The 15644-nt window shown below is 44.0% G+C and overlaps 2 protein-coding genes across 10 annotated transcripts in view; one reads left to right on the top strand and one right to left on the bottom strand.

The window, feature by feature from the left end:
• The window catches only part of Kif9 (kinesin family member 9), a 61615-nt gene extending 51742 nt beyond the window's left edge, over positions 1-9873 (bottom strand). For 2 of the 8 annotated variants that reach the window (XR_009380335.1, XM_059268753.1), the window contains exons 1-2: positions 5742-5979; positions 458-555 (exon numbers count right to left, since the gene is read on the bottom strand). Coding sequence is in view for 7 of the 8 variants with exons in the window: in XM_059268753.1 (XP_059124736.1) it covers positions 458-555; positions 5742-5778 (135 nt within the window). In the remaining variant the exon portion in view is untranslated. Of the gene's footprint in view, positions 1-457; positions 556-5741; positions 5980-6969; positions 7311-9797 lie in introns of those variants that run through there. The other 6 variants (XM_059268750.1, XM_059268752.1, XM_059268749.1 and 3 more) reach the window with 6 other exon arrangements.
• Klhl18 (kelch like family member 18) overlaps positions 7159-15644 on the top strand; it is a 63688-nt gene continuing 55202 nt past the window's right edge. Inside the window, exon 1 of one of the 2 annotated variants that reach the window (XM_059268754.1) lies at positions 7159-7593. In XM_059268754.1, coding sequence (XP_059124737.1) covers positions 7465-7593 — 129 coding nt within the window. In that variant the 5' untranslated portion in view covers positions 7159-7464. The remainder of the gene's footprint in view (positions 7594-15644) is intronic. The other variant, XM_059268755.1, reaches the window with a different exon arrangement.

Below are 15644 nucleotides of genomic sequence, written 5' to 3'. Positions count from 1 at the left end.
ACGTGTGTGTGTGTGTGTGTGTGTGTGTGTGTGTGTGTGCACCTCCCCCCACCAGACAAACAAATGAAAGAAAAAAAAGTTGAGAATCTCATGAACTTCCTCACTAATAGGGTAGTTTGGAGTTCATGGACTCTAGAGTCCACCTGAACATTTATCAATTCTTAGTCCTTCTGTTGAAAATTGTATTTGTGTGTGTGTGTGTGTGTGTATGTGTGTGTGTGTGTGTGTGTATGTAAATGTGCATACAACACCATGTGTAAGGAATCTGGAGGACAGCTTTTAGGAACTGATTCTCTCCTTCCACCTTGTGGATCCAGGGACTAGAATTCAGGTCTTCACACTCGGTGGCAGGCATCTTTACCACTGAGCCATCTCTCCTGTCCCTTTGTTTTGATCCTTGAATGGCTGCTGGAAAACAAGGTCACACTGACCTGGAGAAGGGAAAGTAAACACTTACTTTGTTGTCCCCTCCATACGTGATCATTTCATGAGCAAAGTCATCGGTAGGCTTGACACGGACAAACGCTTGAACCTTTTTCCTAGTACCCATCCTGGCTAAAGAGAAGAGAACAACAATATCATTAGCAGTCATCATAAAATACCAACTAGGAGGGAGAGGTCATTTGTCAAGATTGGAATAAAAGCCTGGCATGGTGGCACACACATGGAACACTAATGCTTGAGAAGTGAAGGCAGGTAGGTCAGAGTTCAAGGCCAGCCTCAGCTCCATTGTGAGTTGGAGGACAGCCTGGGCTACAAGAGACCAGTTGCAACCCACTGTCACTACCCAACAAGTACATGTGCCTCCTGTCTTATAGGCTGCTTTGCCATTTTCCACCATGACTCCAAAGAGACTGAAATCCAAAGCAAAAAGACTGCTCCCTTTAGTGGCCTGATTTTAGCTGCTGTTTCTAGAAATATCCTATATCTAAGATGAACTCATTTATTCTATTTTCTTCAGACATACTTGCCTGGAACACATTAAAGCCAGTTGCCTTTCTTCATTAACAGACCTTCTTTCATGCCCCTGTCTCCATCAGACTAACTATATGAGAATAGATTAAGTATCTTTTAAAACATATGTTGTTTATTATTATTATTATTATTATTATTATTATTATTATTATTATTACTAGGGATGAGAGACACCTGCCTCAGCATGTGGCAGCAGTCAAAGAACAACAGAGTCAGTTCTCTCCTCCCACCATGTGGGTTTCAGGGTCAGACTTGTGTCGTCAGGATTCCAAGGCAAGCACTCTATTTGCTGAGCCATCTTGCTGGCCCTAGATTAAATATTCCTTTAATTTTATTTTGATTTTTATTTGTGTATGTCTGTGTGAGTATATGTCACATGTGTGCAAAGGGCCCTTGGAGGCCAAAAGAGTGTGTCTGATCTTCTGGAGCTGTTGTTACAGGCAGTAATGAGCTGCCTGACATGGGTGCTGGGAAGAGCAATAAGCACTCTTAACCACTGAATCATCTCTCAAGCCCCAAATAAATGTTCTTGCTCTAGTCCATAATCAAACAGTCTTTCTTCTCTCACGTAATAAAAAAAACAATCACAGTCTCGTCCCCTCTTGATCTCTCAAAACTTGAGTATATTCTCACCTTTAAAAAAAGGTTTATTTGTTTTTATTTTATGTGTATGAGTGTTTTTCCTGCAGAAATGTCTGTGTGTAATGTATGTGCAGTGCCTCTGGTGGCCAGAAGAGGGTACTGGATTCCCCTGGGACCAGAGTTACAGACAGTTATAAACCACCATGTAGGTGCTGGGAATTGAACACAGGTCCTCTGGAAGAGCAGCCAGTGCTTTCAACTGTGGAGCCATCTCTCCAGCCCCCTCACAACAGGGAGCCACATGTATATTTGTCTTCAGTCACTATACTATAACAAATCATATATGTATGTGTATATATGTATGTATATTTTAAAATAATGTTTGATGTAGCTTTGCGGGATGAACACTTTGTAAAAGAACAGGATAGAAGTGATAGGGAGGCAAGCTTAGTTAAAAGACTTTTATAACTATGAAGAGTTGTCTCATAACAGAAACTAAAGGCCAAGTAAAGTCAAAATGCTAGTCAAGGGCTGGAGAGATGGCTCAGAGGTTAAGAGCACTGACTGCTCTTCCAGAGGTCCTGAGTTCAATTCCCAGCACCCACATGGTGGCTGACAACCATCTGTAATGAGATCTGGCGCCCTCTTCCGTATACATAATAAATAAATAAATCTTTAAAAAAAAAAAGAATTCAAAATGCTAGTCAAAAGAGATGTTACCAATGGGACTGTTGCGCTGAATTCCCATAGTGGGGAAGCAAAGAAGTGATTAAATAGAATTGATAATTCAACTAATTTTGTTTTGTCTTGAGACCAGGGCTCATGTATCCCAGTCTGGCCTTTTAAAATTAATTCATTTATTTTTAAAGTTAACTTTAAATTTTAAAATTAAAGTGAATTCATTAACTTAATTGTGTGGAAGTCAGGATACAAATTTGTGGGGTCAGTTCTCTCCTTTCACTTTTACATGAGCTCCAAGGATGAAACTCAGGGCACCAGACTTGCAAGGCAAGTAAGCGGTTTTACTTATGAGCCATTTCACTGGCCCAAGGCTGGCCTTGAACTCCTTATCCTCCTGTCTTCACTTCCCAAGTGCTGAATTACAGATGTAACTGCAGCGCCCAACTAATTTTCACAACTTTAAGGACTGAAAACTTGGTCACTTTTTCAAGTGTCTCATGATATATAGTGATGATGAAGGACTAAATAATGACACCAAACCCTAAGAGCTCTAAGGAGAATAAGTAAAATCTACTTGTAAAAATCATTAATTCTATTAAATCTAGCTAAAGTGCACTTAAACAATCAAGAAAAGCCTATGAAATATATACTAAATAATTTAATTGTTCTTAGGCAAATTGGCACAGTAGAGTTTTAAGGTGAAGCATTGTGTATGTGTGTGTGTGTGTGTGTGTGTGTGTGTGTGTGTGTGTGTGTGTGTGTGTGTAGAAGCTAGAGGCGGAAATGGGATGTCTGCACTATTGATCTCCACCATAGATTTTGAAGCAAGGTCTGTCACTGAACCTGGAGCTCACCATTTTGGCTATACTTGCTGGCCAGAAAGCCCACAGGGTCCACTTGTCTCTCAGCTCCAGCATGAGCAGCTTTGTGTGGGAGCTAGGGATCCAAACTCGGGTCTTCATGTTTGAAGCAGCAAAGACTTTATTTACCCAGTGAGACATCTCAGAGCTCTAAGATGGGCTTCCTAAGAGTCAGGTGTGGTGGCAGCACTATGCCTGCCTAAAATCCCAGCACTTGGGAAATGGAGGCATGAAAATACACAAAGATACACATTCATTATGTCATTCTCAGTGACATAATGAGTTCAGGGCCAGTCTGGGATAAATGATGCCCTGTCTTAAAAAACAAAACAAAACAAAAAAACCTTTGGAACTACTATTGTACAATGTACAAACCAAAATTTAAATACAGACAAGGTCCACATAGCAGGATGTAAGCTGCACCATACACTTCCCCTTTAATTGCCCCATCAGGATTGGGCCAGTTCAAGAAGGAATAAAGCATATTCCCCCAAAGTAACCTGCACTTGTATTGAGGGAGGAGACAGGGAGGAGAAGACACAGAGGGGAAACCATTTATCAGCAAAAGAAGTGGCTGAATTTATAAAAAAAATTAGGGAAATGTCAGACAAAGGAAGCTGATTCATTCTTCTAACAAACTTGAGGGCTGTTTAATGATTTTTTAAAACCTTTACAGAAAAACATTCCCATGTGAAACAGAACCTCTTCTAATATTCATAAAAATCATATAAAGGGCCAAATGTGGTGGTGCACGCCTTTAATCCCAGCACTCTGAAGGCAGAGGCAGGCGGATCTATGAGTTTGAGACCAGCTTGGTGAACACATCAAGTTTCAGACCAGTGAAGGATACACAGGGAGACCCTGGGTCAAACAAACAAACACATGAAGAAGGCATAAAAGGGCCAACAAGATGGCACGGTAAAGGCACCTGCCACCAAGCTTGATGGCCTGAGTTTGATCCCCGGGACTTACAAGGCAGAAGAAAAGACCCAGTTCCTCCAAGCTATTCTCTGATCTCCACACATGTTCTCTGGCATACAGGGGCACACACATGCGCACGTGCGCGTACCCACTTAATAAACTATAATAAAATATTAAAAGCATATTAAATAAGTAATAATAACATTTTACATGTACTTTTCTAATAGTGGTGCAATGGTGTTACCTAACAAAAAATTACTCTAGATTTTAAAAGTATTAATGGCTTTCACATTTCTTTTTTTCTTTTCTTTCTTTTTTCTTTTTTTTTTTTTTAGTTTTTTGAGACAGGTTTTCTCTATGTAACAGTTCTGGCTGTCCTGGAACTGGCGTTGTAGACCAGGCTGGCCTCAAACTCACTGAGATCTGCTTGCCTCTCCCTCCCAAGTACAGGGATTAAAGGTGTGCACCACCACCGCCCAGCCCAGCTTTCCCATTTCTAAACACAGCTTCGGATCATTTCCTCTTAACATTACATTACCCACCATCACCATGGTGTTATGTAGCCTACAGAAACAAGTTCAATGCAAGGTGCTGCTCTTCCAGCTTACAGCTTCGATGCTGTGGATAAAATGGAAGCATCACCCATCACATGCACTGCAGCTGTCAAATCAAGCACAGTACTCCCAGGTTTGCCTGTCACAGTGAGCATTTCCTGCATCCCTCCAGTCACTATTTCATGGAAGTCTTTTCCTGGCACTCTTGGATCTTTTAGAATTTTTTGTTTTTTAGAAAATTAATCTGAAGCCGGGTAGCAGTGGCACATGCCTTTAATCCCAGCATTAGAGGCCAGCCTGGTCTACGGAGCAAAACTACACAGAAAAACCCTGTCTGGAAAAACCAAAAAAAAGAGAGAGAGAGAGAGAGAGAGAGAGAGAGAGAGAGAGAGAGAGAGAGAGAGAAAGAAAGAAAGGAAGGACGGAAGAAAGGAAGGAAGGAAGGAAGAAAAAAAATTAATCTGAAAAATTTGGGGGTAAGAAAAGAACGTAGCTTGGTTGACCATTTTTGTCTGCAAAATTGAACTCTAAAAAAATAATCACACATAGCTCTAATGTGAAACACAAACTGAGGAAACCGAAGGGAAGATTTCATTTCCAATTTCATTTTGATTTATATTAGGGAGAAACTGAGAGTAGGGAGAAGTGGTGTGTTGTTCACGATTTTAAATAATTTTTTTCCTTGATATAGTGTGTCACAGTGTAGTCCAGGCTGGCCTTGAACTCTCAGTCCTCTTGCCTTAGCTTCCCAAGTGTTGGGACAGCATCTCCAGGGGACAGGTGGGCTTTTTACTCAATTCCTACAGCTCTGGAAAACCCTCCCCAACACAAATCCCAAGAGCCCATCTTCCCGCCCAGGAAGATTCCAATGCCATTGAGTATAACCTCTGGAAGGGATCACAAAGAATCCAGAGAGTTCTGGAAGCAAGTTCACAGGCCAGCTCAAAGAACTTCCCAGAGCTTTCCTCCTTTTCTGCCCTGAAATTTCTAACATGCGCATGCACATGCAGGCACCCATCTGTTATTTCCACGGTTCCCTTGATGCTCATGCCACCAGACATTCCTGGAGTCATATGCAACCTGCCATGAGCCTTTCCAATGGTCTGCACTCCTCCCATGAGCCTACTACTCCACAGCACATCAAAGCCACATGCCATTTTGCACTTACTGAAATACTGCTTGTTACCGTGCTTATGCCGCTTCATTTATGTGGGCTTCAGTTCCCAAATCAAATTACAAGCTGCTTGAGGACAAGGACTGTGCCTTTTATCTCTTGTGATTCCCCCCACAAAGTCCAAAACAGCGCCCAGCACACAGCAGGTGCTCAAGAAATGGTGGTTGGTGGTGATACTCATGGCTGGAAGTCAGAAGGTGACTGAGTCTCCATAGGTGGGTCCATCTTCAGTTACTACTGAGAAAGTTCCAAGGTATACGATGTCACTCCACTCCCACACTACCTCTAACCCCTGAACCTGCAGACTTCTTGAAAGGACACTTCATTTCCAGGTACAAGAAGCCATGTTCAGTCTCAACACACCCTCCCCATAAGGTAGTGTACCTTTCCCTCAGGACTTTGTATAGAATACCCCCAGCCATTTGAACACAATCTTTAGATACTTCTGGTGTGATACAACGAACTTAAGTAGCCACCAGGAGACCAGTGCTGAGAGATTCAGTGTTTATTTGTTTTGGGCCTGGGGATGAGCAGAATATGCATGACCCATGAAAGCTTGAGAAGAGAAGAAAGACCATTCGATGGGATGACTGATAGGCACTACGGGTCCCTATCTGCCATGCTCTTATTAGATCAGGGACAAAGACTGCCCAAGAAACATCTAAACCCACAACACCTACTGTATCACACCGTGAGTGAGATGAACCCAAGATTGGCATCCAGGCAAAACCGGCCTCTCTCTTATTCTCACCCAGTGTGTATGGGAATCCTTTTCTAAAGTGAGTGTGGCAGGCGGCCTCAGTCCCATTCCCGTGCCCCTCTGGAGGGTTTTCCTCCTCTGTAACTCCAGTGGCTCCAAGTGGTGATCCCGAAGATCTCTCCAGTTCGAAAATTGAGGAGTGAAGTGTCTGAACGACCTCTGACACTCAACCTCACGCCTTTTTTGTCTAGGGCGAGTCGTGGGACCCTGGTGGAGACTCGTGGGACTAGAGAACATTAGTTCAGAAACTCCACGCTCTCCTAAGCCACGATCAGGCTGAAAGGGGCACAAGGATAACACGCTCTCTAGGGGTGCCTCGGTGTTTTGTTTGTTTGTTTGTTTGTTTGTTTGTTTTACAAATAAAGGCTCCAAGAGGAGTTCGGAACCCAGCCACTGCCAGAGCGGATATCCCCATCAGGTTTCCCTTTTACCTAACACCACCGGCGCGTGACCACTGCTCACTTCGCAAGGAAGCGGCACTCGGGTTGAGTGACCGCTATAGCTGCAGCGACTTGAGGGAGCTCTGTTTGCAATCTGGACAGCCAGCCGACTGGCTGTGTACACAGTCGCCATGGCAACGGGAAGCTTCCAGGGACTCCGGAAGTAGTGTAAGGTGGTGGCGGAATTGAAATTCACATTCCTCCGCTGAAGACACAAGTAAAGTCAGGGCTGAACAAAGAAGACGGAAATGGAGTCAATTAACCTGAATGGCTTGGAGCAGCTATATATGCGAAACTGGAGTATGTGTTGCAGGGCGGGGGAAAAGAAGGCTGTGTATGAACCAGGAAGCGGGGCAGCGAGACTTCCGGTGCAGAGGAATTTGCGAGTACGGCGGCCGCGCAGGCTTGTGGTATTTTTGCTTCGCGCTCCGAGCTGCCGTCGGCGTGCTCCCTTGCCCCGCCCTGGTTAGTGTGAAGCCTGCCGGCCAGGCCTGCGCAGTTGCAGCGCCCGGGGAAGATGGTGGAGGACGGCACCGAGGAGCTGGAGGACTTGGTGCATTTCTCCGTGTCGGAGTTGCCTAGTCGTGGCTACGGCGTCATGGAGGAGATCCGGCGGCAGGGCAAGCTGTGTGATGTGACGCTCAAGGTATCGTGGTCTGGGCGGTGGCTGACTGAGGGGAAAGAGACCGAGCGGGAAGAAAAGAGGGGTGGTGGACAGTGGAAGAGAGGTTCCGCGGACTGAGGGTGGAGAGAGGTTGGAGGGAATAGAGTGGGGGGGAGAGTGGTGCCAAGCGCAGAGGGGGACTGAGGCCAAGCTGGGAGAGGAAAAGGGCAGCCGTTCAGCCACTGGAAGGAAAGACTGAGAGTTGTGCCGCTGACGCCCTAAGAAAAAGAGACATTGGGGTATCCGCCTCCTTTTCTGTCACACAGACAAGAGAAAATGTTCTTACAGCCTGTCTAGGGAGGAAGGGGTGGTGACTGACTCCACATTCCGATGGACACCACTAAAACATCTTATCTTGTCATAAAGTCATTTCTTTGTGCTCCTTGAAGTTGGCTGTGCTGTTGTAGAGGCTAAGCCTTCTCTTCTGGAGTCATTGCCTGCCCTTGGCGCTTTTAGAATCGGATCTGGAGATCTTTTGGTGTGGACTACTCTGCTCCACGCTAGAAGACAACCCACAGTCACCACCAAAGGCCCTGGAGGCCAGGCTAATGGACTGCTTGGGGAGAGGGATATGTTCACCGCCTGTTCCCTACCAGCATTCTGGTCTGGTGCCCTGTTCTTTGAATCATGCCGGGCTGCCTCTTGACTAAGCTGCTGAGCCAGGTGGATCCCCTCCAGGTGGGCAGATGCTGCTTGCCTGTGGTTTTTCCTGCTGGACTTTGCCTGGAAGGCTCATAGTGTCAGCGCCCGACCCACCCTCTTCCTGTTTCAAAACAGCAGAAAGACACAGACACCTTTTAGCTTTTATTTTCTATTTAGTTGAGGAAACATTGCTTCTCCACATATTCGAGTCAGACTGCTAGGTAGGATGGTTAATAGTTTGGCACTTTAAAAAGCAAAAGAGTCTGAGAGTCTCGCTTTGGAGACAGAGGATTTGCATTAAAATGCTAGCTGTAACCTTGGGCAAGTTACTTAATCTCTCTAAGCCTAGGGTTTCCAAATGTGAAAATAAAGATGACTCTTACATCTCACTATTAGTGAGGATGAAATGAGGTATTTGGTATTCTTTGTATAACGCCTGTCATAACTTTTCATCAATCCTGAAAGAAATGGTTTTCTATTAGAGTACTGAAATGGTCTAAGAAGGGGCAGAATCTTCCTAGGTGAAAGAGGGAAACCAAGAAGATTGAGAAAAACAACCTGGAGTAAAGGGTGTAGGAGATGGCAAGGCCACTAGAGGTTTGGAAGCTGAAGAATGACTTAATTATGACAGTAACATTTGAGATGAGTAGGGACCAGTGAAAACAACCCACAGCCACCACCAAAGGTCCTGGAGGCCAGGCTAATGGACTGCTTGAGGAGAGGGATATATTCACCGCCTCTTCCCTATCAGCATTCTGGTCTGGTGCCCTGTGCTTTGAATCATGCCAGGCTGCCCCTTGACAGAAAGAAGAAAGAAATAAGAAAGAAGTTTTGGGTTAAGATTTAGGCTGTGGACTGGCAATAGGCTGATTAGGTAAAGGCATTTGCTGCCAAGCCTGATGACCTGACTTCAAGCCCTGGGACCCACATGGTGGCAGGAGAGAACTGACTCCTGGAAATTGTCCTCTGCCCTCCACCTCCACAGGTGTGCTGTGGCGCACACACACACACACACACACACACACACACACACACACACACGATAAATAAAAATGTTTTTTAAAAGATTTAGGCTGTGCCAGGTGGTAGTGGTACATGCCTTTAGTCCCAGCACTCAGGAAGCAGAAGCAGGCGAATCTCCATGGGTTTGAGACCAGCCTGGTCTACAGCATGAGATCCAGGACAGCCAGGTCTACACAGAGAAACCATGTCTTGAAAAACAAAAACAAACAAACAAAAAGCATAGGTTAGAACTAGACATGACTATAGACTCTCTTCTATAAAGCCTCAGGAGTGCTCGGTGGTGATGGGAGCCATAGAAAGACCAGGTCTACATTTTACTACTCACAAGACCTGTTCTCATAATCTAGTCTTTCCTCAAACTTCGGTGAGTCCCGTTTTTCAGTTAAGCAGGCACTGAAGACCAGTTAGAGGCTTTTTGGGCATGTGATGATTTAGTAACTAGTTGCCCCCCTATTAGGGTAATTGTTCTCAAACTTCATCAGTATTAGAATCACCTGGTAGCCTTGTTCATTAGCGCTTACCCTAGAATTTCTGATTCATAGGTATGGCATGGGCCCTGTCGAGTTCACTAGCAATGCTACATTCCAAGTAGTGCATTCTAGTACTACATTCCAAGAACCAAGCTATGGAATACTATAATGTATAGACTTGTCCTTTCAGGGCATATTCAGAATCAATGAATCTTCTTTGTATTCAGGGATGCCCTAGTTACCCAAGTCTGGAGTCACGGGTTCATCCTGTTCAGAGAGCAATCCACCTGTTTTTTGTTGGCAGTGACAGAGCAGTTGCCTGCCCAGTAGAGGGGACCTGTACTGCCTGTTTTGGGGCCCTCCTTAGGACACACCTTCTGAGGAGACTGATGTTCCTAGTGTTCGGAGTTGGAGGCTGTTCTGCAGTAGCTTGACCTCTGCATTGCTCAGAATTCTCCATCAGTCCGGCACTGGCTTGTCTGGTTTTTGTCTTGTAATCATTTGTCGATGTTTCTAATCTCTAGCTGTGCTGTATTTGCCTTGGGAACTTTGCTGTTCTCGATGATCTGAGAGGCAGTTGTGGCACAGACTCTGCATGGCTCTGAATCCTGCTCTGCCACTTCATAGCTGACAAAACTTAAATTCCTGAAATGCTAGTGAGTCAGTTTATCCTTCCGTAAATGGACATCATTACCTACCTGAGTACTAAAGATTCAATTACTTAATGAACTTCAAACTTCATGTAATAAATGCTCAGTGAATAGTAGGTATTTGTGTTTTATTGTTTGTTTGTTTTTTGTGTTTTTTTTTTTTTTTTGGGTTTTTTTTTTTGTTTTTTTTTTTTTGGTTTTTCGAGACAGGGTTTCTCTGTGTAGCTTTGCGCCTTTCCTGGAACTCACTCGGTAGCCCAGGCCGGCCTCGAACTCACAGAGATCCGCCTGGCTCTGCCTCCCGAGTGCTGGGATTAAAGGCGTGCGCCACCACCGCCCGGCTTTGTTTGTTTATTTTTAGTATGTGTTTTTGTTTTCTGTGGTTTTTTTTTTAAGATTTATTTATTTATTATGTATACAGCATGTATGACTGCAGGCCAGAAGAGGGTACCAGATCTCATTACAGATGGTTGTAAGCCACCATGTGGTTGCTGGGAATTGAACTCAGGACCTCTGGAAGAGCTCTTAACCTCTGAGCCATGTCTCCAGCTCCGTGTGTGTGTGTGTGTGTGTGTGTGTGTGTGTGTGTGTGTGTGTGTGTTTTAGATAGGATCTCACTATGTAACTCAAGCTGGCTTTCAACCTTCCATCTCATGCCTCCCCTTCCTGATTGCTGAATACTGGGATTACAGTTATACACCACCATTTCTGGCTCGTTTATGTGTGTGTGTGTGTGTGTGTGTGTGTGTGTGTGTGTATTCACGCATACACATGCTAATATATTTTTTATTTGTTTGTTTTTATGTATATGGATTTTTTTTTCCATGTACAGATATATACCACTTGTGTGCTTGGTGCCCTTAGAGGCCAAAGAGGACATTGGATCCCATGGAACTACAATAACAAATAGTTGTGAGATGTTGTGTGAGTGCTGGGAATCAAACCTGAGTCCTTTTGAAGAGCAGCCAGTGCTCTTAACCACAGAGCCATCTCTCCAACCTTTAATAATAATGTTAAAGAGATAAGATCTTAATGTGTTGAGCAGGCTGGCCCCAAACTCTTGTGCTCAAGCCATCTTCTTGCCTTTGTTTCCCAAGTAGGTGCATGCCGTTGCATCTGACTCATTAATAATAATTTAGTGATGTTTCCAGAGAAAATATAAATAAATGTATGTGTTTCATTTACAGGGTTTTGCTTTATTTTATTTGTGTTTTGTTGTTGTTGTTTGTTTTGTTTGTGTTTTCAAGACAGGGTCTCACTATGTAGCTCTGGCTGTCCTGGACTTCACTGTGTAGACCTGGCTGGCTTCAAACTCACAGCGATCTTCCTGCCTCTGCCTCCCGAGTGCTGGGATTAAAGGTGTGCACCACCACCCTGGCTATTTGTATCTGTTTTTTGAGACAGGGTCTCAAGTATCCGGAGCTTGCCTTGAATTTGCTCTGTAACTAAGATTGATCTTGAATTTACGGTCATCTTGTTTCTCCCAAGTATTCAGATTAAAGGCATGCACCACCACACGTGGTCTCAGTGTGCAGTTTTGAATTTATCTGGGTTTATTTATGTTCCTTGCCTTCAAAGAGTATGCAGTCCACTGCTCTGCTTCAGTCCACTGTTAAATAGCTTGTATTTAACAGTTGAGACCATGTCCAGAAAATGCTTGTTGGAGGTCACAGGCTGGATTAGGCAAACGTGGGGTTAGATGTAGTCTCCATGTTCTCGTGTTCAGTCACAGAAGTGTCCTGACAGAACTGATCTCAGAACTGATCTCAATTACCCCTTTGCGACTTTGAATTAAGCTACATAAAAGTCCAGCTGCACTCACTCTTAACATACATGTCCTTATTTTTCCTCCCTTCCTAAGCAAGAGTGAAAGTGAGCGATCACAGGCTCTCATGCCCCCAAAGGTCACTGCTAATACTTGGACCTAGATTTACTTTGCCTTTTGGAGATATTTAAACTTAAATTCCTTGGTAGCCTGTTGGATAATTAAGTAGGAGTGTGACAGAAAAGAGTAATATATTCATTATTTATTTATTTATTTATTTGTATTTTATGTGCATTGGTGTTCTGCCTACATGTATATTTTTGTGAGGGTATAAGATCCCCTGAAACAGGAGTTACAGACAGTTGCAAGCTGCCATGTGGGTGCTGGGACTTGAACCTGGATTCTCTGGAAGAGCAGCCATCTCTTCAGCCCCTATATTCATTTTTTAAAATCACATTTTAGCCATGTGTGGAGGTACACACCTTTAATCCCAACACTATGGAGGCAGAGGCAGGTATAGCTCTGTGAGTTCCAGATCAGAGCTACATAGTGAGACTCTGTCTCTAAATTAATTAATTAAAAATAAAATAAAAACCCTTTTTTATTTGTAATAACTTACACTTCTTATTAGAAATAAACAAACAAAAAACCCTATGGTTCTTCTCTTTGGCAAGTCCTTTTCCCTTAGTGGCCAGAAGGATAGTACAGGACTTCTTGGCAACCTATGGAATGTTGACTGAGGTCTGGATAGAGCCATTTGTATCCATGGAGGTTCTCGTCTTCCCTTCCCACTTCATCTCCATGCCTCTAACAGAAGCCCAAGGTTCAGGCAGTGTGTATCAGATTCATCTGGGTCCAGTCAGTTGGGCAAAAGCCCCACCTCCCAGATTCAGGGAGCATTCTTCCTCATGAGATCTCAAGTCAGCAAGTGGTTTGTTCTGTTTTCCCTCAACTCACATACTCCTTTTTTCTCTATCTGCAAAAGCAGAATGGGGAGAATATCACCAAACCTTCTTCTTTGGCATTCAGACCTTTAAGCTTAGAGGAGAGAAGGGAGGGCTCTGTATGTGTGTGTGTGTGTGTGTGTGTGTGTGTGTGTGTGTGTGTGTGTGTGTGTGTTATGATGTGTGTGGGTGGGTGTGGGGTATGTGTGGAGGTCAGAGTACAACTTTGTGGAGTCTATTCTCCCATCTTTACATGGATTCTGAGGGTTGAACTCAAACCAGAGGGTCTTGTATGGCAGACATTTGACCTGACGCCATCTCTCCTGTTCCTGCTAAAGTTTTGAACAAGGATTTGAGAATTTAGCCTCCAGAAGGAAATGTCTGGTCTTGGTCTTGTCTTTCTTTTTAAAAAAAGATTTACTTATTTATTTATTGTGTATACAGTGTTCTGACTGTATGTCTGCCTACAGGCCAGAAGAGGGCACCAGATCTCATTATGGATAGTTGTGAGCCACCATATGGGTGCTGGGAATTGAACTCAGGACCTCTGGAAGAACAGCCAGTGCTCTTAACCTTGGAGCCATCTCTCCAGCTCCCGGAAATGTCTTTTCTATGAGTGAAGGACACAGTTTTAGATTTTCTTTTGATCCACTAAATCCAGGTATAGAGTTTTCACTGAAACTGGTTTTAAATGCCGCACATGCAAGTCTGGAATCGTGCCCTGTTTGTAATAGAAGTGTAGGTGGGAAGAAAATGAAGTCAGAACTTGTTGGTGCATGCCATTTTTGTTATGTATAGTGCAATGTATTACACAGGGATAATTATAGAGCTAGAATAACCATGTTAAAAAGAATCCATAGAGGTCTCTATTAAAGCCATTTATTTTGTAGATTGAAAAACCCTGAAGCTTAGAGCTATTAAGGGATTTGTCCAAGGCACACAACTATATCAGCTGAGATCCCACATAGCTATTTTTGTATGGATGGAAGCAATGCTTTTATGCCCTCTGTCGGGTTACCCACTTGCACTTCAGATGGCATGAAGCAGAACAGGATACAACCAACCAGCCCATCTTTAGTGTTGCTTGTGAGCCTGGAAGGCAGTGATGTGAGTGTGTCTAGATTCAACACCCAAATCTGTTGCAACAGAGAGGAGAATGAAGATGATTTCTGCTCTTTCCTAGACGAAAATTCTTTTTTGTGGGGGGTAGAGGGGCTTTGTGACAGAGTCTCACTCTGTATTCAGGCTGTCCTGAAACTTACTGTGTAGCCAGGACAACCTCAGACTTGGTGATCTTCCAGCCTCAGCCTCGGAGTACTAAAATTGTGGGTGTGAACTGTCAGGACCAGTTCTAGACACAGGTTTTGGATTCCTTTTGATTTTGAAATGACATTATATACAAAAATTTAAACTTCTGAATACTCACTGAATAGTTTATTCCCGGGACTCTCTGAATTTTTCAAGTGGGTAGAGAAGAAGAATACACTCCTTGAGGAGCAGGGCACTTGTGGATGAGAATTTGACACTCATCAGACGTTTACTTTTGCCTAGGTGTGGTGGCTGTCCCCTGTAGTTTCAGCACATAGAAGGCTGAAACTGGAGGACTGACACAAATTCAAGGTCAGCCTGGGCTACCTAGTAAATTCTAGGCTAGCCTGGGCTGCCGCATGAGACTGTCTCAAAACAACAAGGAAATAGAAAGAGGAAGGGGAAAAGGGTTTTGATCTCTTTCTCATTTGAATTACGTTATGGATAATGCTGTTAACATTTGGACACCTACTAAGCAGGTGTGTGTGTGTGTGTGTGTGTGTGTGTGTGTGTGTGTGTGTAAGAGAGAGAGAGAGAGAGAATAGAGAAGAATATAATACTGCCTGGCATCTGGGCTTGGGGAAAGTTGGAGGCACAGTAGTCTGGAAAACCTGTTACCAGCAGAGTGAATTCCATGGGGTTCACCCTGATGCTTCTGGAACGTGGCTGGGTGTCAGAAGCCCATGCTTGGGGACACTTCTCATTGTAGACAGTTCCTTTTTGCTTTGCATGAGACTCCTTTGTCTGCTCCTTAGCCACACCTGGTTTAGCTTGATGATGGAAGAATGAAAACACATTGTTTTTCTATAAGACGTGTTCCCAGACTTTCCTAACTTAGAAGTATGACTCCCACCTTCCCTCCTCTGAACTTGCCGACTCTTGGCACTCTTGTTGTCTCTTTGGCTTGGAACCATGCAGCTTCTTTGCGGTTAGTTTATGTGCCAGCAAGACTGTAGGGAGAATACCCAAACAGCTGACTGCATCATCATGTATTCCAGTTGGGAACAAAATGAATGAATCAAAATGTGTTTGAGCCACAAGTTAGCAATCCTACTAAGTGCTGGGGATGTGTAGGTAATACAGTTTCAGTGGCGACTACTCATAGCTTGGAAAGCAGCTATGCACAGTACACTTACGAACTGGCGCGGCTGTGTTCTCATAAAACTGTTGCCAAAGGCAAGCGTGAAACAAACACAGTTAGCTAGAGCTTATTGGCCTGGGGATGTTTTAA

The sequence above is a fragment of the Peromyscus eremicus genome, chromosome 7 (assembly GCF_949786415.1).
Source record: "Peromyscus eremicus chromosome 7, PerEre_H2_v1, whole genome shotgun sequence".
Classification (NCBI taxonomy): Eukaryota; Metazoa; Chordata; class Mammalia; order Rodentia; family Cricetidae; genus Peromyscus; species Peromyscus eremicus.
Note: the sequence above shows the minus strand (reverse complement) of the source record. Positions and strands in the feature narration are given on the sequence as shown.